Source organism: Parathielavia appendiculata, assembly GCF_033297405.1.
Source record: "Parathielavia appendiculata strain CBS 731.68 unplaced genomic scaffold N657scaffold_39, whole genome shotgun sequence".
Taxonomy (NCBI): Eukaryota; Fungi; Ascomycota; class Sordariomycetes; order Sordariales; family Chaetomiaceae; genus Parathielavia; species Parathielavia appendiculata.
In genome coordinates, this window is record NW_026944258.1 from 53,734 (window position 1) to 77,435 (window position 23,702).

At 56.3% G+C, this 23,702-nt stretch overlaps 10 protein-coding genes across 10 annotated transcripts; 5 read left to right on the forward strand and 5 right to left on the reverse strand.

The window, feature by feature from the left end:
• Positions 1–1,180: 1,180 nt before the first annotated feature.
• On the reverse strand, positions 1,181–1,541 carry N657DRAFT_329638 (uncharacterized protein). The gene has a single exon (XM_062786851.1). The coding sequence runs from the start codon at positions 1,489–1,491 to the stop codon at positions 1,300–1,302; it is 192 nt and encodes a 63-aa protein (XP_062642484.1). The 5' UTR covers positions 1,492–1,541; the 3' UTR covers positions 1,181–1,299.
• A 251-nt stretch (positions 1,542–1,792) lies between these two features.
• On the forward strand, positions 1,793–2,245 carry N657DRAFT_637831 (uncharacterized protein; the record flags this gene model as incomplete). Its single annotated transcript, XM_062791539.1, has 2 exons — positions 1,793–1,913; positions 2,010–2,245. 2 exons carry the CDS (start codon positions 1,793–1,795, stop codon positions 2,243–2,245), a joined length of 357 nt encoding a protein of 118 aa, XP_062642485.1.
• A 1,193-nt stretch (positions 2,246–3,438) lies between these two features.
• On the reverse strand, positions 3,439–7,312 carry N657DRAFT_675371 (uncharacterized protein; the record flags this gene model as incomplete). The annotated part of the gene is made up of 3 exons (XM_062795813.1): positions 6,824–7,312; positions 3,617–6,766; positions 3,439–3,578 (listed from the first exon to the last, which is right to left on the reverse strand). Exons 1-3 carry the CDS (start codon positions 7,092–7,094, stop codon positions 3,439–3,441), a joined length of 3,561 nt encoding a protein of 1,186 aa, XP_062642486.1. The 5' UTR covers positions 7,095–7,312.
• Positions 7,313–7,504: 192 nt separating this feature from the next.
• N657DRAFT_675372 (4-hydroxybenzoate polyprenyl transferase) lies at positions 7,505–8,903 on the forward strand (the record flags this gene model as incomplete). Its single annotated transcript, XM_062795814.1, has 2 exons — positions 7,505–7,603; positions 7,666–8,903. Exon 2 carries the CDS (start codon positions 7,689–7,691, stop codon positions 8,901–8,903), a length of 1,215 nt encoding a protein of 404 aa, XP_062642487.1. The 5' UTR covers positions 7,505–7,603; positions 7,666–7,688.
• Positions 8,904–9,177: 274 nt separating this feature from the next.
• N657DRAFT_659458 (ribosomal protein S12/S23) lies at positions 9,178–9,891 on the reverse strand (the record flags this gene model as incomplete). The annotated part of the gene is made up of 5 exons (XM_062794989.1): positions 9,178–9,245; positions 9,294–9,404; positions 9,494–9,554; positions 9,632–9,707; positions 9,770–9,891. 5 exons carry the CDS (start codon positions 9,889–9,891, stop codon positions 9,178–9,180), a joined length of 438 nt encoding a protein of 145 aa, XP_062642488.1.
• Positions 9,892–11,100: 1,209 nt separating this feature from the next.
• On the forward strand, positions 11,101–11,640 carry N657DRAFT_650996 (uncharacterized protein). Its single transcript, XM_062794073.1, has one exon. The coding sequence runs from the start codon at positions 11,129–11,131 to the stop codon at positions 11,333–11,335; it is 207 nt and encodes a 68-aa protein (XP_062642489.1). The 5' UTR covers positions 11,101–11,128; the 3' UTR covers positions 11,336–11,640.
• Positions 11,331–12,070, reverse strand: N657DRAFT_650997 (uncharacterized protein). Its single transcript, XM_062794074.1, has one exon. The coding sequence runs from the start codon at positions 11,955–11,957 to the stop codon at positions 11,781–11,783; it is 177 nt and encodes a 58-aa protein (XP_062642490.1). The 5' UTR covers positions 11,958–12,070; the 3' UTR covers positions 11,331–11,780.
• Positions 12,071–12,162: 92 nt separating this feature from the next.
• On the forward strand, positions 12,163–13,763 carry N657DRAFT_605783 (adenylate kinase). The gene is made up of 4 exons (XM_062790196.1): positions 12,163–12,588; positions 12,656–12,708; positions 12,783–12,937; positions 13,002–13,763. The coding sequence occupies exons 1-4, from the start codon at positions 12,435–12,437 to the stop codon at positions 13,465–13,467; spliced, it is 828 nt and encodes a 275-aa protein (XP_062642491.1). The 5' UTR covers positions 12,163–12,434; the 3' UTR covers positions 13,468–13,763.
• Positions 13,764–14,887: 1,124 nt separating this feature from the next.
• N657DRAFT_659461 (uncharacterized protein) lies at positions 14,888–17,915 on the reverse strand (the record flags this gene model as incomplete). The annotated part of the gene is made up of 5 exons (XM_062794990.1): positions 14,888–15,073; positions 15,231–15,317; positions 15,707–16,047; positions 16,144–16,280; positions 16,354–17,915. 5 exons carry the CDS (start codon positions 17,913–17,915, stop codon positions 14,888–14,890), a joined length of 2,313 nt encoding a protein of 770 aa, XP_062642492.1.
• A 1,314-nt stretch (positions 17,916–19,229) lies between these two features.
• N657DRAFT_330025 (uncharacterized protein) lies at positions 19,230–22,239 on the forward strand. The gene is made up of 6 exons (XM_062786854.1): positions 19,230–19,476; positions 19,553–19,565; positions 19,640–19,649; positions 19,720–20,514; positions 20,567–20,677; positions 20,727–22,239. The coding sequence occupies exons 1-6, from the start codon at positions 19,341–19,343 to the stop codon at positions 21,780–21,782; spliced, it is 2,121 nt and encodes a 706-aa protein (XP_062642493.1). The 5' UTR covers positions 19,230–19,340; the 3' UTR covers positions 21,783–22,239.
• The last annotated feature ends 1,463 nt before the right edge of the window (positions 22,240–23,702 follow it).

The following is a 23,702-nucleotide window of genomic DNA, read 5'->3' on the forward strand; positions in this document are numbered from 1 at the left end:
TACTATATATAACGTTAGCGAAGTTTAGCAATAATTATCACGTAGAATCTACGAGATTAAGGTAACGTATTTTATTAGCAAGTGCACTATATTAGCGAGTGCACTATATTAGCGAGTGCACTATATTAGCGAGTGCACTATATTAGCGAGTGCACTACTAGTAAGGGCTGCATAGACAGTTAGTCGAAGTACTAACAGCTTATTCCCCCACTTAATCCCATTGTTAGTGCTGCACCCAAATATCTGTGCAGCCCTTACTAGTGGTGCACTCGCTGATATGATGCACTCGCTGAGAAAATACGTTATAGCTAGTTTGAAGAGAGGCGTGTCTCGAGTGCCCTGAACAATGAGCCTTTCCGCAGTCAAAAACGCCAAAGTTTGGAAGGTGGATGCACGGGGTGGCTAGTTTGCAACTGGACTAGTTCAATCCTATTCAGGGTCGAAGTGGGGAAGAACGAAAGGAGGAAGAAGACGGCAAATGGTTCGCATGCAGCATTGATGACTCGTGCGAGCCATGCGCCACCGGGAAGACAAGCTAGGAAGCTTGCAGCAAGGCGAGCTGCCACCTGATCCTACAGATTTGCTGGTTCAAGCAGAGTAGTGAGTTTCCGCCTTTTGGTCCGCCAAATGCAAAGGGAACCACAGCTTGCATGCCTCCATGCTGGAAAATTTGCCGACATCAACTCCTCGTCGGTTTGTCCGACGGTGGAGCCGTGAGAATGCAATCTTGTCGGCGGCGGAACGGGATCATCGGAGTGTTCGGTGAATATCAGAGTGAGGGGCAGGCATCTCAACCTTTACCCCTGAAAATGAGGGTTGCCGAAACGTCACAGGATGCGACCCTTATGCCAAGCTCGATGCTCACCATGGTCCTCAAAACATCTCCCCTTCACTTGACGGATCTTATCAGGCCAACAATGACACCCGACCAACTTGATCAGGAGCGCGCCGGGCGGCCACGATGGGCCGATAAGCCGTTGAAACTTTCAGTGCCTCTTGTCCGACCTCTCGGAATAACGCTTTCGGGCCGAGAGGCGCCGGCCCCGGCTGACCCGCGATGACGCCGTAGTGGCCTGGTCTGGCCGGCCCAACACCTTTGTTTCACTGCAAATGTTACACAGCTTGAAGATGAGATGTGGCTCGCCCATCTGAGGGTTTGCGCGTTCCGATGATTGAAAAGCTGGACTGCTTTAATATTCATTGTCGCCATCTTCTCTTGCCTGTCATTTACTTCTATTGTCCCTCTCTCGATCTACTGCCGGAACGAGACGAACCTTCCGGTTTCTCGTCCCCTTCCTTCTACTTGAAGGAGGTCTGACCGACAAAAAAGGGACTTATATCAACCGAACACCATGCCGTAGAGCGAGTTTTCATTCGATTGGAGTTCAACCAGCCGAGGCTCGAATTATCCAATGACGTGCAGTGGAACCCTCTCATGAAGTTGACGAGTTTGCTGCAGTGGAAGAGACGGGCTTGGGATAGTGACGTCATAACTAGCGTCTCTACTGCTTCGGGGCAGCATTGTACAAGAAAAGCCGCCTCCTGAAGTCGACCACACAATGTACTTGACCTGGGAATGATAGCCTCGACAAACAGCTGCTCAAATATTTCCTTCTCCTACAGCAAACCACCATTTGACAATCATCTAAACGATTGGGTCCTGAATTGGGGCTTGAATTCGCCACCAATCCCCCTCCATCCTCGACGACCAAAACCACAACGCAATCCCGACTCCGTCCACCCTCCCGTTCCCTGTCTACCGATCAACACTTGAGAGTCCACAGCAATTACGATGTCTGCCCGCGCTCTCTTGAACACCACCGCCAAGGCGTTGCACCCCTCGCCCATCTCCCTCACCGCGCGCAGGAGTCTCACCCAAACCACGCGTGCCATGATCAAGGAGAACGCCTCCAGTACGCTTGCCCCCCGCCCCCCCCTCAAAACCTAATCTGGCCACTCTTAGACCCCCCCCCAAACTAACCAAAACCCCTTTTTTACTTTTTCGAAAGCCGACCCCGACCCCGAAGCCATGGACCGCCACAAGCAAGACTCGGTGTCCAAAGCCAAGAAGGGCGAGGGCCACTGGAAGCCCGAGCTGGCGTCGGTGAGCGAGGAGAGCGTCAAGGCAGACCGGGCGGCGACGGGCGACTCGAGCGACGCGGCCATGAGACGGCTGCAAGAGCAGACCAAGGCCCACGCGGAGGAGACGAGCAAGAACCGGACGAGTATGCGGGATGGTCTCTGAGCCATTTTTCCTCTTTTTTTCCGCGCTCTCTCTCTTTTCTTCGCTAAAAGGATGGGATTTGATTTGGGCTGCGATTTGCTGACACTGGGAAGAATAGGGGGAAGATAGTAGCTAGGCGGGCAGGCTGCTTGGGCGGGAAAATTGCATGTACCTCGATGCTTTTTAGGGAGCCGCGCCGGGGACTTGGGAGAGAGGGGAGTTGTACATATGTTTCCGGCGAGGCAAGCTAGTCAGACTGGCAAAGGGCGAGACGGTGCATTGCATTGGGGGATTTCGTCTTCTTAGACTGACAAAGCAAATGGGCAGGATATTCGGAAAAGCCTGCTGTACCGAGATGTCGAACACAGCTTGAGTGAGAAATAAGCCTAGTTGCCCTGAGGCGCGAGACACTTGGCCAAACCTAGGTAAACAACCATCAAGACCTACCCCCTGAAAACAGACACAACAACCTACAAACTGAACGGTCTAGTTGGGTCCGTCCTGATTACAGGCCTCTGCCCCGACCCCTTCCTCTCCCCCTCCTCCTCCCCCTCCCCCCTGCACCACCCCTTCCCCTAACAGCAGCCCCTCGTCCCAGGCTTGCCAAACTAGGTCTCGCAGGTATATCCTCGTCATCATCATCCGAGTCCGAGCCACTCTGTTCCCAAGCACCACCCGGCTCATACCCCGAGTGCAACGCCTCCTTATCCTGGCTCGCATCCCCGCCAACACCATAATACTCTTCCTCCTCGTCCGAGTCCAGGAGCCTAACAATGGTCAAACCGGAGGGCACCCGTGGCGGCGACGGCGCTGGCAATGGCGAAGGTGACGGGGCCGGCTCGTCTGCAGGCAGGGAAGGCACCGGTTCGGCTTCTGGTTCGGCTTCAAATTCGGGGGATTGCGAGCCAGGCGCTACCCGCGCCGAGACAGTCGAGGCGGGAGAGGGTGTGGCAGAGATGCTCGGCGCGGAGGACCCGGCCACGGGCGCCCGTTCGGCATGCGCGGGTGGCATTGGAACTGGCGACGGTGAAGGGCTGCGCTCTTTGTCCGAGACGGCTTCTTCCGCGGCTGTTGTATCAAAATCTTTATCTACAAACTCTGTTTCGACAGGCGGTGCGACGGATTTTCTTGGCCTGCCCCGACCTCTGCCCTTGGCAGCTGGTTGGGCGGCTGTCTCTCCAACCGGCGCGGACGATCTGGACACGGATTGAAACTCAGATCCGGCAGGACTGCTTTTCCGAACCGCGCACTCTCTCGCAGGCGTAGCAGGCTTCGTGGCCCCTGAACTCTTCCGCCCAGCCATCTTGAACTTCTTGCCCTTCATTCGCATCCTCTCGGCCATCGACATCAAGGGCTGCGATGTGAGTTCCACTGTAAGCTGCTTCCACTGACCATCGGGTTGGGCGTTCCGCGGCGGGCGGCCCCGTCTCCTAGGCCCAGCAGCCGCCGCCGGCTCATTTGGAGCTGCCGCCTCCGAGTTAACCACTTCGCCCTCCTCGTCGAAGCCGTCGAGCTGCTGAGCGAGCTCGGCGTCAAGATCCTGAGTATGCTCGTCAGCTTCGGCACCCAGGGACGGTCGCGCTCGCGGAGGCCTTCCACGCCGTCGCTCTGGCTTCTGGGGTTTCTCTGCATGGTCGGGCTGCGGTTCAGAAACCTGCGACTTGCGTGGTCGACCCCGCTTCCTAGTGGATGTCGCTTGTCCGCTTGAGTTTTGTCCTGCGGGCATAGCGGAGGTGCCTGTAATCGCCAAAATGGCGGCCGATGCCACATCCAGCGGATCCTTGCTGGCGTTCTCAGGATTGTATTCAGTTATGCCAGCAGGCGGCTTCTGCGACCGAGGAATCAGGACGTCGTTAAACTCATCCTCACCCAGCTCATCGACAAGGTAGGAAATCTTGGGTCGGGCGTGTCGGAGAGCCGGCCGGTTCGGGGAATACGCTCGAGGTTCCTGCGGCTCATTCGCATCTTCATGCCCCTCCGCGGCTTCGCGCTCGGGCGCTTGTTGAGCCGCTTCCGTCGGAGCCTCGGCTTGAGCTGGATGGTCTTCCTGGGCAGGTGTGTCGACCATCGTCTCGTCACCTCCAAACAATGCTGGATCCATGTTGCTCAGAGCGATTTCTTGGCCATCCCGCTGCGGCTCGTGGTCGACCTTGGCCCTCTTCCTATGGTGTGAGCGCGGCCCGCGGAAGTCCGGATCGTCGTCCTCTTCCTGGCGAGCTCGTCGCTTCGCGATCCGCAGTTGCTTCTTCAGATACTCAGCCATCTCTGGCTCGTCGTCAACCGTCATGCTTTCGGCAGAAGGCATCTGGTAAGGGTCGAAGAGAATCTTGTCGTCAGGGTTGTCATTTTGTTCGTAGTATCCCATGCCGAGCATGCGTTCGCTGCCGAGCATTGACGGATCTGGATACGAGGACTGGTCTCGAGCCATGGGCATAGACATGTCAGCCACCACCTCGGCAGGACCTGCATGGTTGCCATCCGGTTGGTGACTATCGACAGGACCCGCGGGTACGACGTATTCGCCCATAGGTGCGCGTCCAGGGCCAGTGGCTCCATTCTGGTCGCCATAGCCGGTTGCCGCGGGCTGCTGCGCGGCGGAATCCAAACTTTCTGCCAGCGTGCCGTCGGGCAACGCAGGAACCTGGGCAACCAGCTCTGCTTGCTTTGCTTTTTCCGCTTCGGCTGCTTGTTGCAACCTCTGCATCCGCTTGCTCGACAGGCTTCGGCTTTCATCCCCAACATTCTTGAGCCACGACAAGTTATCGACCCGAAAGTCAACCAAGCTCTCGACGCTACGATCATCTGCAATCCTGCGGGTGTCATGCCCGAGCAAAGTGGTCTTCGGGATGTACGGGTTGCCGTTGCCGGCACGGCGGCAGGCGGCGCAATTGCAGATGCCGCAGCACTTGGGACACTGCCACCTTTCGTTCTGCATTACCTCCTGGGGCATCATGTCGAAGGCCCGATAGAGAACGCCGTAGCAGTAGGCGTCAGTGCATCCCTGGTTGGAGCAGAACGCCAGCTTGTAGATGTAGTCTTTATGCCCGCAGACATGGCAGCGGTAGACGTCGCCCTTCTTTCTCTTTCTTCTCTTCTTCCTTTTCACGACCCGGCCGTTGTCGTCAACTTCGATGTCTGACTCTGCAGGCTCGGAGGGTGCCTTGACCTGGGTGATATCGTTCCAAGGCCGCATCCGGAGTTGCTCCTGGCAGATCTGGGCAACTGATTTCTTGCCGAATTTCTTCCTCGCCAACTCCAGGGGAAGGGGAGAGCTGTCAAAGTTGATGAAGCCGTCATTCTTGATGATCAATGCGCGCCAGGCTTCGTAGCGGTCAACCAGATCGGACCAGTGCCACTGCTCGCACCAGCTGAGCTTAGAAACACAGAAACACGAGCGGCCCATGCTGTAGCACTCCATGCAAATGTCGTATGTGTCCTCGTCCCCGTTAACCAGCTGGCGCACGCAGTGCTTGCATGTCAGGAAGCGGTTGAAGATGTTGGCTCGGCAGTAGGAGCAAGTGATGCAGGAGTCAAACGGGATGTAGTCGACGTCCTTCTCCTTGGTCGCGAACATCTCGTCGACAAGAACTTCAGTGAATAGACGGAAAAGTGCATTGAAGTCGGCCGCCATCTGCTTCATCCGGGTGGAATTTTTGATGAGGTCTTGCCCAAACCCAAGCAGCCCAATGTCGGCCGTCTTTTCCATGTCCACCATCTCCTTGTAGTACTTTTCGAGCGTGTAAAAGATGATGGCCTTGTTCTTGTACTGCTCGTCGCGGCAGACGAGCCTTGCCTTTGGCAAAGCTTCGTGTAGCGCCAAATCCAGCGTCTCGACGGTCGTTCTGTTCCATGCAACCTTTATCGTCCTGGTGCCACGGTTCCAAACTTGGTGAGGAGCCAGGGGCGGAACTAGAATGAAGTCTCCAACCTTTTGCTCGACGATGTAGACTGGAAACGTGGCCTTCTTCCAAGCGTTGATCTGAGCGAAATGCTTCTCGATCTCGATGTCGTGACCCAACATGGACAAAAAATACTCCTTGACCACCTCTCGGTCCTTCGTCTCGGTCATGAACCAAATCGAGCTGCCCGGTTTCTCCCCGTTCTCGTCCCCAGACGCATCCACCATGATATTCTGGCCCAAGCTGGCGCACATTTCTCGATGTGCTGGGGTGTATGTGCCCTCGTGGCCGATGTAACACATGAGGTTTTGCGCACGCATCTCCTCGGGGAGGCTGCTCATCAGGTCTCCCGCAGGCGCGACCGACCGCCCTTCCTGGAAGATGTCCATGTCGTCGGCACGGCCTTTACCAGACCGTTCGTCGACATTGGCGTTCATGTAGAAGAGGTTGGGCGGAATGACACGCTTCAGGTACTCGTACCACTCGGGAGGACAGTCAATGTCCTTCAGGTACAACCGCTGCCGTCGCTCGTCTCGAAAGTTGTGTGGGGTCCACTGGTTGGTGAGAGTTTTCATTGACCGTAAGTAATGGCCAATAGTCATCGGAATGTCAGTCTGGCCGACGATGTCGCGAACATTCTCGGCTGCTCAGTTGTTTAGCTGCCGAAGACGACAATGCGAACAAGAGAAGGAGCGCTCACCTTTCTTGTTGTAGGTAGCCTCGAGCCACTCGGCGCTGAACAGCGACTTGGGCAAGCGGTCGTTCCATTTTTCGATGACCAGCGGTTTTCCGCCATGGACGACATGGAGAAACACGAGCTTCTCGAATTCTTGGGGGCCAATGTTGCGAATTTGGGCGGCCGAGATGCGCAAGACCCAATGGAAGTTTGCGGTTCTCTCGACAAGGGCATGCAGGTCGAGGTCGGGAGAAATGGGATCGAACTTGGCCTGTGGATGCTGTGCTGTCGGCATCGTGGCGACTGCGGCGCTCGCATGCGCCGACTACCGTTGTGGAAGGCGATGTCGCGAAGAATGAAAACGAGATATCGAGATGAAAGATGCGGGCTACATGGCATGATTCAAGTGCGATGGCGCATGCTGCGACGCCTGCGGATGGGCAGTTCCAGGTTGCGAGTTGCACATGCGCGATGCTTTGACGGAGTTTGGTAGCAGGAACGCGTCTGATGATATCGGCCGGAGGAGATTTGGCGAGTGAAAGAGGCTAGGGTTGCATTGGCCATTTAAAACGCACGTGGCTACAAGCCTAAGAGAGCTCCCTCTGGTTGCGCTCAGATTTGTGAGGCTGAAACTGACTCGCGTGTGAAGCTCAATCTTCAACGTCATGTTGGAGTGGGAGAGTCATGGGGATGTGCCGGAATACTGATTCGAGTGGCCACATTCATCTGATATTTGTCTCTTCAATCTGGACGAAAAAGGGCTGGAAACAGGAACCGTTACAAAAATTGCACTTACATCTCGAGGTAAGCAGTTCACTCCTCCATATTCTCTCGTCAGTTGACTGAATCAAATTTTGACTATCAAGTGATTCCGTAAATAGTCCGAGCGATGGCCGGCTGCCAAATACTCCCCAGGCTGCCGTTACCCCGGGCCTTTTCCTCGACCAAGAATTCCCACAGACTATGGCACCCACAGTTGTCAACTCGGACATCGCAATGGCTCTCAGCATCTCGACAACTGGGCATTGAGACTTACACCAACCGACCCCGTTCCCTCATTGCCTACCACACAACCACCCAGCTCCTTTCAACAGCAACCAATCCCTCTCCAAGTCCAGCCGCCCCGACTTACACGCCTCCTCAAACAGGCCTTCTTTCCTACCTGCCGCGCTCATGGGTTCCCTACGCGGAACTAATCCGCATTGACAAGCCCTCCGGCTCCTACTACCTGTTCTTCCCATGCATTTTCTCGACGCTCCTCGCGGCCCCGCTCGCCACGCCCATGGCTCCGCCCCTCACCGTCCTGGGCACCTCACTCCTCTTCTTCGCCGGCGCCATCGTCATGCGCGGCGCAGGCTGCACCGTCAACGACCTCTGGGACCGGAACCTGGACCCGCACGTGGCGCGCACCCGACTGCGTCCAATCGCGCGCGGCGCCATTACGCCCTTCCAAGGCCTTGTCTTCACGGGCGCCCAGCTCCTCGCTGGGCTGGCCATCCTGCTGCAGTTCCCTCTGCCGTGCTTCTTCTACGCGACGCCGAGTTTGCTCCTCGTCGCAACGTACCCGCTGGCGAAGCGCGTGACATACTACCCGCAGTTTGTGCTGGGGCTGACCTTTTCGTGGGGCGCCATCATGGGCTTCCCCGCGCTGGGTGTTGATCTGCTGAGCAACGGGGCGGCTCAGGCGGCCGCGGCGCTGCTGTACACATCGAACATCGCGTGGACGGTGCTGTATGATATGATCTACGCACACATGGATATTAAGGACGACGCCAAGGCCGGCATAAAGAGCATCGCGCTGAAGCACGATAAGGAGACGAAGCAGGTCCTCACGGGCCTGGCGCTGACGCAGGTCGCCCTGCTTGCTGGCGCAGGAATCGCGACGGGAGCCGGGCCGGCTTTCTTCATTGGGAGCTGCGGAGGCGCCTTGGTGGCGTTGGGGGTCATGATCAAGAGGGTCAACCTCAAGAACGTCAAGGATTGCTGGTGGTGGTTTGTCAATGGGTGTTGGATCACGGGCGGTGTCATCACCCTGGGGCTGACGGCTGAGTACCTCGCGAAGTATGTCGACAGGGACGGCGAGGACTCGGCGGGATGTATTTGAGTCTGCTTGTTACTGGTTACTGGTTTGTATGATAGACCTCATGTACCATAAACTCTCCGTGTAGGCCCAGCACCATGCTCAGCGTTGAACAACCATGATTACATGACGCCAATCCCAAACATGCACGATCCGCTTTTCGGCTTGATGATCTCTTATTTTCAGATCATGTCTACCGCAAGTTCCCAGATTCCCCAACCTGGTGATGGAATGCCAATGTAAAAAAGCCTCGCAGACTCCTCATGCCGAACCGATGCCGGTTTCCTTGCGCCCGCATCTATGACCGAGGCTTCTCCTTCTTCTCCTTCCAGAGAGCAAGCAGACCGACGCCAGAGACCTTGACAACTGGGAAGGTTTAATGACCGCCATCTCTTGAAACGCACGAGGACTCACCCTTGAACCGCACACCAGGAATATCACCCTTCGCCTTGCCCTTGCGACCGAAACCGGCGAGGAGGACCTCGTCGTTCTCATCGACGAAGTTCAGGCAACCATCGTTGGGGACTGTTTGAATATCAGTGCCTGGACCATCATATCCGTGATTCGTGTCTTCGAGAGTCCTGTCTGTGTCTCGCGGATTGGGGAGTTCGTACCGAAAGCAGTAACCTTCTTGCCGTTCTTGATGAGCTGAACCCTCACGCACTTGCGAATAGCCTGTACCCCCACCAATTAGTCCAAAAAGGCCGATGGATATTCGAAGTCGCAGATCTCTGGCGCGGGAGTTGACGTACGGAGTTGGGCTGCTTGGCTTCGACGCCGACCTTCTCAAGGACAATGCCCTTGGCGTGGGACGAACCACCGAACGGGCTATCCTCCAGCATTAGTCCCGCGTTCGTCTCATTTCGGATCACTCGTCGATCGTTGCGCACCTGGACTTAAAAGCAGTGCCGAGAGCACGCTTCTTGTAAGCCAAATCGGCCCACCGCTGCTCACGGCGGTTGTTGCGCAGCTTGCGGGCCGCGTTGAGACCACGGGGCTTTCCACCGGACATGATTGCTGGGCAATCGCAGGGCTAGTTAGAAACTGCAACCAAGAGACGAAGACAACGATATGGTCGACGGTAGCAAAAGAGCGGGGATGCTTACCGACTTGGTGATGATCGCGGGCTCTGGGTGCAGTTCGTGATCCGGAATGCTCGCTTCGCGGTAACCGATTTTTTTGGCAGGCAGCGGGAGTTTAGCAGTAGGGCGAGAAAACCCTAGCCTCTCGATTGGCCACCCAGCCACGAGGTCCACACATTGTGGCAAAAAGCACCTGAAAGCTAAGACTGGCCAATGCTCAGGCCCGCTTATTCCGGAGCTTGCCCCTTAGTTGCATATCCCCAAGACAGTGACTAAACACATCACAATAAGCATTACGGAACAGAAGGTGTTGATTACCTGCTTGGTAGGTGATTCGGCGCTGTCACAGCTCCATCAGAACCTGGAAGTTTACAACCTCACTCGAGTCACCGCACCGACTATGTAGCAGCCATGTCCCACCTCCTAAGAGGAAAACACAAGCCCCGCGACCACCCCCAACCCTCTCCGTCCACCTCCCATGGCTCACTCCCAGGCCCAAGCCAAGGCTCACGTCAACATGGCATCCACTCCACATCAATCTTCACCTCACCCAGCCTGCCAACCGCCACGACAGCCCAACAAGTCGGCAGCCGCACCGGCCCAGGCCTCAACATCACCACCACCCTCCCAACGCCCATCATCGTCCCCTCGCTCCGAAGCAGGGAATCCACCCGCGCAATGGACCGCACCGACGCCCTATGGGCCGAGATGCAGGCGACGCTTGAAGCAGTCGAGCTATCCGCCGCCGCCGCCGCCGCAGGCACAGGCACAGACCCCCCAGCAGGCGGAGGTCCTGGCGGCGGCAGCACAGCACGCGTCTTTGGGCCGGACCACGAGCGCAAGCTGGACGAGCTGCGGGCGGCGCAGATTGCGCTCGCGCAGGCGTGGGCCAGGAGCGAGGCGGACGACGCGATTGAGACTACTGCCACGTCCGGGGCTGGCGCCGGGGCCGGGACAGGTGGCACAGCGGGACTGGGAGGAGGGGGTGCCGGGGCTAGTGAGGGAGGAGTGATGGGCGCGTTGTCGGAGGGGAGGAGTGCTGGGACGGATGGGGGAGGAGGTGGTGGAGTGGGGAGGAGTACGGCTGGGACGGGGAGTGCGAGGCCCGGAAGTAGTGGGCTGGGGATGGGAGGTGGTGGTGGGCAGGAGAGGTTGGCAGGGGGGAAGATGGAGGAGGAGACTGAGGTAGATATCCTGTTGGCGAGGAAGAGGCGGGAGGCGAATGATCGGTATTTTCAGAGGGTGAACCAAGGGATTCTGGATGTGGTTGCCAAGCTGGAGGACGTCGCTATTGCTATGCGGGCGGTTGAGCAGGAGAGTAAGGAACTCTGGGGAGATGGCATTGAAAGTGTCCCCGGGAGTGCGAAGCCATGATCTACAAGGGCACTGCGACAGGGTTGGTTGTCTTCAGGACGGCGCCAGGCGTTTTTGGCCGTTTTATGGGATCAGACGCAGGCAAACAACTTGAAGTCTGCTGGGGGCCTTAGCATTACCATGGCGTTCGGGTTGTGAGTTCTCCAATGTTCAATGTTACTCCCTTTACATCTGCCCTCGATGAAGTCAAGGACCTGTTTTGAGCAAGTGGATCGAACGCCTTGGGACGACTGCTAAACGATTTCCAAGCATGACATCAAACCGGAGTTTCTTAGATACAGATATTTCGTGGAAGAGCTCAAACGACTTCTATCCCGTCCAACTTGGGCATTTAGAATTTAAGGTTAACCCCTAACTGATCAACGGCTCAAAATGGGTTGATGTAACTGACGCTGCACGCAAAGCACTCTAGATATCCTGGAATATTCCGCGAGTCGTGAGGTGTTCAGATGCTGAGGTTGCTCGGCCAGAGCCTGTGGGAATCACTCGGGGAACCCCGCTTACAGGCCCATTCATCCGGTTTTCCGCCCGGCTCGAGCTCTCTGATTCGTAGCGCAACATGAAAGCTCATGGTACCTCGGTGGATGGGAACTGCAACCTCAAGGCAAGCCCTCATTGCCATGAAAGACGAGTATCTGAAAGGAAAATGAGGAACCCACTGCAGAGCCTCAGAAACTGTGCCAAAGTTAAGCAATGTTTGATCCCAGTCGGAAGAAAAATGGCTTTATCTCCAAGGCGAAGCAAGAAGGAACATTTTTATGTACTTGTCTGGCGGCTTTCAAAGACCGTGACGTGATCTCGGCTGGGGCAACCAAGCCCCTGCACGTTCCGCCTGACCTCCCCTGCAGCCGCCTGGAACCCGCGTTGCACTTCCGGCCAAGAAAAAACGCCTGCCCGCGGCAGCCAAGTACAATAACATTCCCATCAAAATTTCGGGGAGCCAACCTCTTGATCCTGCACCGCACCCTCCTCTTCCGGGCCGACCTGTGGTCAATTGCGCTTCCCCTTTTTATCCTAGCTCGTCGTCCGGCTTTGGAACTCACCTTTCGCCCGGTTTCCGTTCCTCGCCCCGATCAAACCCCAACCGATACCGGACAAGATGGGATACCTCGACGATGAAGTCAAGCGCCTCCAAGGCATTATCGCCAACCTCGAAGGCCGGGTACAAGCCCTGGAGACCAGGCAATTTGGCGGAAGCCAGAAGAAGACGGCCGAGGAGATCCGCATGATTCTTATCGGCCCTCCCGGTGCTGGTACGTGAGCTGTCGGCCGGAAGTACCGTCTTCAAACACGCGCAACAAGTGCGCTCACACGATGCAGGCAAGGGGACACAAGCGCCCAAGATCAAGGAGAAGTTCAACTGCTGTCATCTGGTAAGCTAGTTGACCGCAACCGAGCTTCCGTACCTCGTCTTCCCCCGCTAACTCTTGCCACTTACGACACCCAGGCCACCGGAGATATGTTGCGGTCCCAGGTCGCCAAGAAGACGCCTCTCGGCCGGGAAGCCAAGAAGATCATGGATGCGGGCGGCCTGGTCAGCGATGACATCGTCATCGGCATGATCAAGGAGGAGCTGGACAACAACAAGGAGTGTAAGGGCGGGTATGTTGCGTCGCGTTCCACTGGCAGACTCGGCATGTGCGTGCTAACACATGTCCCCCTCCAGCTTCATTCTCGACGGCTTCCCCCGCACTGTCCCGCAGGCGGAGGGTCTCGACAAGATGCTGCGTGAGCGCAACCAGTCGCTTCAACACGCCGTGGAGCTCAAGATCGACGACGAGTTGCTCGTCTCGCGCATCACTGGTCGCCTGATCCACCCCGCCAGCGGACGCAGCTACCACACCTCCTTCAACCCGCCCAAGGTGCCCATGACGGACGATATCACCGGCGAGCCGCTGATTCAGCGCAGCGACGACAATGCCGATGCCCTCAAGAAGCGCCTGGCCACCTACCACAAGCAGACCACACCCGTCGTCGACTACTACAAGAAGACGGGAATCTGGAAGGTCATTGACGCCGCCCAGCCCCCCAATCAGGTTTGGAAGAGCCTGCTGGATATCTTTGAGGGCGACAAGGCCAAGGCGGGCAGCGCCGGCAGCGGCATTCTGAGCAAGCTCGCGCCCAGCTCGTAGATGGGCGGCGCGGGCGTGGACAGAGTTGGACAGGAGAGCGGGACCGAGACCGAAAGGAGACCCGGTGTTCTGAAGGCGTGGGAAATCGACATGCTGCTATAGTTTGGCCGCGGTTGATGATGAAAGCGGCCCGGTTCACGGCCGCCCTCCCTTAAAGCCGAAGACGGGGGGTCCTTTCCAGGCATCGCAAACTCGCGTCGCTGCCAACCCACATCCGATCGACGGACCTCTTCGACATGCCATTGGCAGGACTTACGAAAACTCGGCGTATACCCAACGTCAGGCCGGCGGGTCCCGACTGGATTCGCTGTTGGCGAGGTTCGTGTGATAGAAACCGTGTATTTACATCAATGTAGAAATGCTTAGCCTGCTGCTGTATCCAAACATCAATTGGCCGTTTATGGCTGAGAAGAGGTATCTCAAAGCGCGTGACATCTCGCATCCGCCGAATCGACAATGTACTGGCACAATACCACGCAAAATACCACACGCTTCCAACCGCTACCTTCTGACAACAAAGGTCCCAGAAGACTGTAGCGAAAATGGACTAGCACCGGGGGGTGTCATTGTTAGAAGTATATACCGATGCTGCCATACCATTCGGCCGTTTTGAACCTCGCTAATGGCGCTCGAGATTCCCGGGTACATTGGAGATCGTGACAGATGAGGCTCAAAGACATAGATGGTTCAACGGGGGTGTGCGAGTACAGACCCGCAAGGCTTAAGGGGCTGCTATATGCCTTTGACTTGGCGGTTAAAGCCTCTCAAGTCAGATGGTCAGCGAGTCCTAGTACTCCTCAATCAATCAGTATCACAATGGCTGCAGTCCCACACTATTACCAGCAATGATCTATTCCAAGGGGTATATCTAAAAAGAAGACTTCGGTGTGAACGGGAACCCCGTCTAGCAACAGACCGCCCACCACCGCTAAAGGACCAAACCAGCCATCTATAAGCCTACTCCCTCTCATGAATAAAACGAAAGGTGGGTATTCCTTATATATGCAAACCATGCCGACACCAAACCCGGTCTCAGAGAACGAACAATGAACAAACCAACCCCAACACTTCCCGATCCAATTCTCAGCTCAGAAAAGAGAGCGTCACGCCACACCAACCTCCACCACACACCATAGCCCAGGCACAACAAGCCCACGCGACGCCCACGACTGAACACCACAAAAACAGCCCCGCGGCACGCCCAAACTCTGCCGCCCACGGGACCGAAATGTAAAGGAACACGACGAGGGACCCGCGCAGTTGAAGAAGCCGGCGCTAACACTCAACCTGGAGCCCCTGGAGCCACTACCTCCTTGGCGCAGCTACATCCAACAACGTGTTTATCAACATCAACCCAACCAACCACTGAGGCGAAAATGGGATTGGGAAGGAAGCAAGTTCGATCGCATGGGAGGGTTTGCTAGGAGAAGGGCTGGGACTCACCGTTCACCATCTGCCTCTGCTTGTTCAGCCAGCTCCGAGGCGCGTCGTGGCGCCTCTGCAGCACGACATGGTTACTCTGCAGGCGGCTGGTGAGGTCGTACCAAGCCGTCGTGATCATGGCGTTTTCGCGCTGGAGATTCTTGATGATTTGCTCCGTAGCGGCCTGGAGAGGAGGAAAGTTGTCAATATTTAGCTGGGAAGTTGATGGTCGGGAATAGAAGGGGTGGGAGAGCAAAACCGGGAGTACGGTCTGATATGATAGACACACAATGGAAAAAGAGTTTGGAGAAAAACATCTGATGTTGAGAAGTCAGACATACCTTCTGAGTCGCATAGGCGCCACCATTCTCAGCAAGCTTAAGCCGTCGTTGTAGGTCAAATTTCTCCTGCTCCGACTTCTCCAATTGCTGTTGTGGTTGAGTCAAATTGTCAGTGCTGACCAGACAAATTAAGACCCCGAACACAATTGTGCAGCAAAACAAAGCTCAAGAAGATGAGGACAGGGATAATTTGCCCAAAAGACGACAAAACCACCCCTTCCTCTTCCTCTTCGACATTTTCTCCCCCTCGGCCTTCGGAGGGACACGGAACACAGTCGGAGACAACGAGGAGCCGTTTCCCCGAATAAGGCCAAATCCTGCTCTAGTTTTTGAGCAGCAAGCGAGAGAGACGGGGACAGAGATGGAGACGAAGAGCTCGTCACCCCCGCTTCAGACACCGCCCCCCTCTCCAACACAACCCTCAATGACGATACCATATACAGCGAATCAATCCTCGGTGTAGGGTCAAGACTCACCTCAATTTTCTGCCTCAGTGCAGCTTTCAGTTTCTCGATCTTCTCGGCATCCTCCTTCTTGCCCCTGGCCTGCTCCTCTTGCGGCGGTTGCTGGTCACCAGCAGCAGCAGACAGAGGAGCAGAAGCAGAGGAGGCTAGCGCATCCTCCAGCCTCTTCTGGACCTTATCCTTGGACACGAGCGCGCCCATGAGCTGCTCCTTCATCTCGTCGAGCTCAAACACCTTCTGCGCGAGCTGGCGACGCGTGGCCTCGAGCTCGGTGCGCAGCGATTTCGAGATGAGCTCGTCGGACGACTTGAGCGCGGTCAGCGCATGCGTCTGCTCCTGGCCGATGGCGTCGACTGCGGCGGTAACGCCCAGGTTGTTAGCGAGGTCTTGAATCAGGGACAGAGAAGAGTGGGGCTGGTAGGGGGAGGTGAAGTAGTCTTGCAACATACGGTCCGTCCTAAGGCGCAGCAGCTCGCGCTCGCGGTCTGAAGCCTCGCGCTCCAGCTCCTGTACCCGCCAGCGGACCTTCTCGAGGTCGCGCGTTGCGGCGAGCAGGTCCCGGCGCATGTTGACAAAGGCGGCGTCCCTAAAGTACCCAGGCATCAGTAAAACAGGGAGAATCGTTGACGGCCAGGACGGCGTCGATGCTGAACACTAACCCTTCGCCCGTCGCGTTGTTGATCAGAGCGTTGATCTGCTCTTGAGCCACGGCGTGCTTCTCCATTGCCTCGGTGCAGTTGAGGCGGTAGTGCTCGACCTTTTGGTTGGCGCTCTCGAGCTCACTGCGCAGTCTCTCGTTCTCGGAGGCTACCGTCATGTTATTGCGGAGGAGTCCATTCTCGGCTTTGAGGCGCTGGAGTTCCAGGCGCAAGGTAACTGTCGGGTCAGCAGTGGTCTCAAGCTCCTGTTCGAGGTTGAATTTGGCAGTACTGGCGCCCGGGCTCTCGGAGCCGGGCTGGGGAATGTCGCCTAGCTGCAGTTGCTCCTGAAGCTCCCTGATGGTGCTCTCGTCCAGCTGGCGTCTTGACTCGAGATACTCGACTCTCCGCTTAAGCTCCTCGTTGGTCTCCTGCAAGACATTCTTTGATTGAAGAGTGTAAATGATCTCCTGCTCATTGTTGCTCAAGACCTTGACCTTCTCCTCAATCTCCTTCTGCAGTCTCAGATTATGCGCCTTCACCTCGTCGAACTTTCGAAGCTCCTGCTCGAGCTGCAGGATCTGCTCGTCTAAGGCGCGGTTCCGCTGTTGTATGACAGTCAAGTCTTGAGCCTTCTTCTTGTAATTCTCCAACCCCTTGATCATCTGCTGCTGCTGTCGGGTCTCGTGCTCCAGGACCGTAACCTTATCTTCGAGATCTTTTAGCCTATCAGCCTTGGCACGCAGCGTCTCGTTCTCCTTCTCAAATCTTGTGGAGCGCGCGGTTTCCTTTTCCAATAGGTCCTCAAGCCGATCGATCTCGGCCATCTTCTCACGGATCTCGTTTCGCAGGTCCCTGATGGCAGACGACGCATCGGAGCCCCTGGCTCGCTTGAGGGTCGTGAGCTCATCTTGGGCGAGCCTTAAATCCTGCAGCATGGCTTCGCGCGTGTCGAGTAGCTTGTCCAAGCGAGACTGCAAGTCGGCATTTTGCTTCTTGAGAATCTCAACCTTGCCCTTCATCTGCTCCAATTCCTCGGCCATGAGCTCCGGGTCCCTGACGGCATGGATGTCGATGCCAGCATCCACATCATGTCCCTGTGGCTCATCCTCTGCCGTCTCCCTGTCCGTCTTTAGTTCGGTCTTCTGGCTGATGATCTTGGCAATTTCGGCCTGGGTTTGGCCGTCGAGCGTGAGGATGTTGGGGACGTAGACCTGAGCAAGGGAGCCCATGCAAGCAGCCGTCAGGAAAGCCGAGAGAAAGTCGCAGAGCGCATTGTCGGTTGGGTTTTCGGCGATGGCACGGAATTCGGAGGGCGACGGGGCGAGCAGGGGGTTGTCGGTGCGAAGGAAGGTGGCCAGGCCGCGATAAACGGTCTCAAGGTTCTGGCGGTTATCGTCCTCTGACTGTGGGTTGAGAATGAGGCTAGACGAATGGAACTCGGGGGCAAGCATCTGCTCGAGGATCTGGCCGAAGATGATGCCGTCGCGGAGGTCCTGCAGTGTCTCGGCCTTGCGCCGAGTACCGAACGTGTTGGCCCATTTAAGGAGGGCCACCTGGGTGAGCGGGCTGTACTGCGTCATGATCGGGCGGAGTGCGTGAGTAGAAGAATGCTGCGGTGTTAAGTTGGATGCAGCACGAGGAACGCGCTCCAAGCAAGTGCCAATTGATGGGTAAGAAAGGAGAAAGTCTTCCTCTCCCTCAGTATGATGTCGAGGGCAGTTGCAGGGCGTTTTTTATAAAAATGGACGCATTTCTCATGGTTCCAAAACACAAAGAAGCCAACAGCTGTGCTAGAAGTGTCGCATACTCAATCAGCTCCAGTCAGGCTGTCCCGCGTCTCATGGTACTGCTGTTCATGTCTGTTCTCGAGACCATTGTTCAGGCGTTTCGGTAAGTACCGAGGGCGGCACATCAAGTCTCGGCGCCAAGATAAATGGAATCCACCTTCAATATCCATACGCTCGCAACGTGCCTACCCTAACCCTTCAATTCCAAACAGCGCAGGCTCCGGCACTTGCCGTCCGCTCATAGGATATGTTCAACAATCTCCTTCACATTCCAAACACAGTTGTGTGATTCTCAGCTTTATCTAATTCATGTAGCTTGATCCCCTTTCGATTTTAAGCGAGCGGCAAGAGCCTCGATCTTACGGATACAACAGGGCTATGCGGATCGCAGTCGGGGGCTCAGCAGGGTCCAGACCACCCCCGTTGCTTAGAATCATCGGCACTTCGACACCTTTTCTCCTTGACATCCGCTCAAGAATTACTGGGATCCAGAGGCTCAGGGATGGAGTCGGTGGACGCGCCATCGAACCAGCGATATTTGTACCTCGCCTAATCAATCGATAATCAACGGCATCAACCCTCCGTTATGTGGCGTTGCCAGGCTCTGCCGGCAAAATCATGCTTGACCTCGTTGATATTGCCTTTCGCGGAATAGAGCGTTTCGCCCAAATGGGCCCGGAGACACTTCCCGATCTTTTCGTCCCCGCACACAAGCTTCTCCGCAGAAGCTCGCTGCGCCGAGGAGCGTGATCAACTCGATTGGTCTTACCCCATCACTGTCAGGGGGCATGAACCTGGAAGTGTCATGTGGGCTTCGAGTCTCGACCCTTGACCGACGAAGTCTCCGGAACCTTCACCTTGGGTCAAGCCTCTCTCACTCCGTCGCTTTATCCGTTCTGAACAGCACGACAACTTCCGACCTGTCACTGAAAACTCCCAACTTGGGCCTGGGGCATCGAATAATCTCTTCTCACTCGTTTTAACATTTATAACCATCGCTTCCGTCGCTGATCCGTGGCTAAGAAATAGCGTGGTGTGGACTCGGCCCCTCCAAAACACGACAAAGAGAAAAACTCAACCCGAGGAGCGGACACCTACGCAGGACCACTCTAGGGAGGAACAAAGCGACGGACCCAAGTGACCAGAGTGGCATATCGCCCTCTTGGACTGCTCAAATCGCTGTCTGATGGGGTAGGAAGGACAAGGGGGCAGGTGTCCATGAAGGTGCACGATTGGATGCAAATGAGGACCGGAGCTGCAGAGTTCTACCCCTGGACTACAACCAGCGAGACGAAAATGCTGCTCTACACAAGAGTTGCCCCTCCTAAACAGCCCAAGAGGCGGTCAAGAGGCGGTGCGTATAACTAGGTGGCCACCTTGAAGTTCCCGTGGTGTCCAGGATGCTAACCGGAGCCGTCGTTCACATGCAGGCTGCACTTACTGGTACGTCATACCTTTCTAACGCTCTATGCTCTGCTCATGTGTCATTCGAGAATTCGTTCTGACTATCCGTGAAGCAAGGAGAAGGTTTGTCGAGAACTATCCCCGTCGCGCTAGCTACCTTTAAGCTGCTGGACATCCGCTGACGGACATGCAGAAAAAGAAGTGCGATGAACAGCGGCCGAAATGCACCCGCTGCGTTGAGCACGGCGTTGAGTGCGCCTACGAGGCTGTGAAGCCACGCCAGCGGAGGAGGCGCGAGTCGGCAACCCCTGCTAGCCCTTCTAGTCTGCACCTGGTCTCCCGCAGGTTCTCAGACGTCAGCCGCTACAGCCATGGAACCGACTTTGGGCGGGAAGACGGCATCCTTCATGGCTTACTGTCGTGCTACCTCGACGATCCTCTTCTTCTCAGCCCATCCGACAGCAATTTTGAAGGCTTAACTCTCCCGCCCCTTTCCCCGAGCGAGCTTCTGGACGGGCACGAAGATGCTCCCTCAGAAGAGGGCAATGCCACAACCGGCACCGCCGTGGTCCCACGCTCCAAGTCTTTCAGCCCAGACCTGGCCATGATCGCCCCCTGCCCTGTCAGCTCCCCGCTGCTGGACTTTTCCGCGCCAACTTTTTCAGAGTTCTCGGACAAACAGAACCGCAGAGCTCTAGTGGACCACTTCTGCAACGTACTATCACATTTGATTGTCTTCCGCGAGGAGACCGGCAACCCCTTCCAGCAGCTGGTGTTGCCGCTCACCCAAGGGAGCTCACCCGTGAAATACGCCATCTTTGCGCTTGCATGCGCGCATCTGGAGTACCGGGGTGTTGAGAATGCGGAGAAATCACTGTATTTCCAAAACATGGCAGTCCGCGGCGTCGCGCAGCTAATCCAACACAGCAGCAAGGCCAGTCGCAACGAGATCTTGGCCTCCATCATGCTGCTAGTTTACTACGAAACCGTGTGTTGCCCAAATGATGAACCAGACCGGGATCAGGCTAACGGCATTACAGCTCGTCCAGAGTGGCCACTCCAACATTGTGGCCGGCCACCTCAAAGGGGCCCTGACCATCATGGGTACGGCCCCGGACCCGGCAGACTCGACAAGTGTCTTCTTGGAGCGTGTAAGTGGCGCCTTCTCCCTCCCTGAACGCACCAGACTCACTATCACAGGCGTTCCGGTTCTACGACGTAATTACAGCCCTCTCCAACGGCACCACGCCGCTCTCGCCAGCGCCCTCGCCAGGCTGCCTGCAACCACTTTCTCCACTCGGCGCGCCCTCCGTCTCGCCGCTATGTAATGTCGACACGCTCCTCGGCATGGCCACAACCCTATGGCCCATCATCCACCGGCTCGCCGGACTGCGCGCCCTTAAAACCGAGCTTGAGACCGCCGTCCTTTCAAACGAGACACCCTCCAAAATCGCTGTCCTCCGCACAGAATTCGAGTCCACCGCCCAAGCAATCGAAACCGCCCTCCTGCAATGGCAACCGCAGCTCCCACCAGGCTTCACCCCATCCTCCGACGACACTGACCTGGACGGGCCCGAATCCACCATCGCCGATGCCGCCCCGCAACCCGCCGACGGTAGCATCCCAGACACCATCACCACCACCACCGTCGACTCCCCGATCCCGACGCATCCGCGAACCCCACCACCACCCCGCGTCCTGCATTCCCAAGACCACTCCCGCATCGCCTCGATCCACAACAATGCCCTCGCCTACCGCCACGCCTCCCTCGTCTACCTCTACCGCAGCGTCCTGGGCCACCCGCGCGCCCACCCGTCGGTGCAATCTCATACCCACCTGGCGCTGTCGCACTGCGTCGCCACCGTACAGCACAAAGGCCCGATGTCGGCGCTGCTCTGGCCGCTTTTTGTTTCGGCGTGTGAGGCGCTGCCTGATTCCTCTGACGGAGGTGGGAGGGATAGGAAGCTGGCGGAACGGGCTTTTGTCGAGGTGGAGAAGAGGCAGGGGATGCGGAATATTGAGAGGGCGTGGGGGATTGTGAGGGAGGTTTGGAGACGCGGGGATGAGCTGGCTGCTTCTTCTTCGTGTTCTGCGTCTGCTTCTGCTGAGGCGGGGAGTGTGGTTGTTGGGATGGATGATGGGGGTGAGCTGGAAGGGGTCGTGGGTGCGAGCGGAGTTTGTGGGGCTGATGCGGGCCGGGAGGAAATGTGGCGGCGGGTGTGTAGGGAGATGGGGGTTAGTATTGTTTTTGGGTGAGGATGGGAAAGGAGTGTCGGGTAGGGATAGTAGGTGGAGGAGGATGAAGGAGGCGGGAATAAATGGAGTGCAGTGCGACGGGGAGGGAAAGCGATGGATGAGAGTAAAGCAAAAGAAGAAAACAAGAAGAAGAGGGATGGGAAAGGGAAAGGGAACAAGGAAAAAGAACGGCGAAGGGAACGCTGGAGGGTGAGGAAGGAATAGGGTTATCCATTGTGGAGGAGCTTGGTCGACCTCTACCCGTTGGAACAGCAGACCGGCGGTGTTAGGGGCTGGGCCGAGTCTGCTGTCGGTATCTAGCCGGCGCAATCCTACCACCAACAGTGTACGTCCTGGATGATGTACAATACGTGGTATGGCTCAGGGGATACGGAGAAGAACACGGTTGTCTTTTTGGCGTAGCCAGCTCGGGGTTGGGCAGGGGCAAGGACGATTTGGTGAGAGGGAGTTTATCTATTGGTTATTTGGAACCTGCACAAACTAGTTTCTCTTGGGGGTAATACAAGTGTATCTGCCACGGGAGGTTTAACTCTATAAATGCTCGCCATGCCCCATTTAATCCTCTTCCCCCATGCAATAACGAGTCGGAATTTTGGACGAGCCCTCTGTTGATGGAAACAGTGATGGGGTCAGGCCCCTATCCTGGCCAGTCCGCGGACTACCTGCCTATCGAGGGAATCATCTCGGCAGTCAACGTATCAAGAGGCATGCCGAATTCTCAACGGCGGCGGACATGGCTTCGGGCAGGGCTACGACGTCAACAATACCCTCACTCCATGGAGTCATATCCGTAGCACACTTCCCGGCCGCCTGTCTGCCGTGAAACGTTGAAAATCCGGTATCGGGCTTGATCTCTGCCCCTGGGTAGGCGATGAAACATCACATTATCTCCGTAAGAGTTGACTGGACAGTTTATGCCATTGGGGAGTGTAAGCCAGGGCGCCAGCTGTCAACGAATGAGTGCTCGGCCCGGATCAGGTGTGTTCCTGCGTGGGTTGCAGCGCCTTTTCAGATGCCGAACAGCAAGAGGCTCCCTGGGTACATGCTTTATCGCCAAAGGAGATTGGAGAAACAATGAGAAGGGCATTCTGGCTCCTCTGACTTGGATCTCTTGTGGCGAGGGGGAGAACATGGAGGCCTTTGCTGTGTCTCGTTTAGGCTATTTGGAAATGCGGTTGGTCCAGCTCAGTTCCCTCAAATATTGAACCTTTCACTTTGGAGGCTGTGGTCTTGACGAAATGGTTCCAGGACGGCTGCATGCTCTTCTGCCCATGCAGCAGCGCCCTCCGAACTCGCTTCCAGCAATGGGCACATAATCTAGGTGCGGCGGTTGGCCGATTTGCCATGTAGTCACTTAGGTAACTTTGTGCGTACGACGGTTGTGAAGGTGCTGGCGGGCCAGATAGCCATAGGGTTACCGCATGTAGACGAACGAAAGAGCGGACAGGGCATCGGTGCTTCAACGAGCGAAGATATGAGCGTTAACGTTGATTGCCAACGATCAGACAAGAGCGTGGACATAAAACGCAGCGGCTGGTCAGACACCAGGCAGGGGAGAAGATGGGTACCACACGGGAGCGGCCCGGTCAGAAAGCACGTTGATTAATGCCACTAACGCTAATCGGTTTAGGGCTTGAATAGCTCTGACAAGAAAGGTGTGCAGAACTTTTTGATTCTTGACGCCAGGAGCAGAGTATGGAATTCTTAGTCTTGTCGGGAAAAATGCTTTTTCTTTCTAAATGACTTTACTGTACTTAACGTTCGTGCTTGTCATCTACAACCCCCTTGATGAAGGCTATGTATTGTATAGCAATCGAGATGGGCACGGACGATTCGTGGATTGTGGGGAATGTGGAGAGCGCAGACGGGTTCCAGACCACATCAGACAGCAACCTGAGTGGCCGGAATGGAGTGGGGCGC

Excerpts from the sequence above, each read along its gene's own strand:
- N657DRAFT_650997 (XM_062794074.1), bottom strand. The coding sequence starts at position 11,957 with ATGGCAATGAGGGCTTGCCTTGAGGTTGCAGTTCCCATCCACCGAGGT.
- N657DRAFT_330025 (XM_062786854.1), top strand. The coding sequence starts at position 19,341 with ATGAAGGTGCACGATTGGATGCAAATGAGGACCGGAGCTGCAGAGTTC. Across the intron at positions 20,515-20,566 it reads TGCTAGTTTACTACGAAACC|CTCGTCCAGAGTGGCCACTC; the intron begins GTGTGTTGCCCA and ends ACGGCATTACAG. Across the intron at positions 20,678-20,726 it reads CAAGTGTCTTCTTGGAGCGT|GCGTTCCGGTTCTACGACGT; the intron begins GTAAGTGGCGCC and ends TCACTATCACAG.
- N657DRAFT_329638 (XM_062786851.1), bottom strand. The coding sequence starts at position 1,491 with ATGACGTCACTATCCCAAGCCCGTCTCTTCCACTGCAGCAAACTCGTC.
- N657DRAFT_605783 (XM_062790196.1), top strand. The coding sequence starts at position 12,435 with ATGGGATACCTCGACGATGAAGTCAAGCGCCTCCAAGGCATTATCGCC. Across the intron at positions 12,709-12,782 it reads AGTTCAACTGCTGTCATCTG|GCCACCGGAGATATGTTGCG; the intron begins GTAAGCTAGTTG and ends TACGACACCCAG. Across the intron at positions 12,938-13,001 it reads AACAAGGAGTGTAAGGGCGG|CTTCATTCTCGACGGCTTCC; the intron begins GTATGTTGCGTC and ends GTCCCCCTCCAG.
- N657DRAFT_650996 (XM_062794073.1), top strand. The coding sequence starts at position 11,129 with ATGGAGGAGGAGACTGAGGTAGATATCCTGTTGGCGAGGAAGAGGCGG.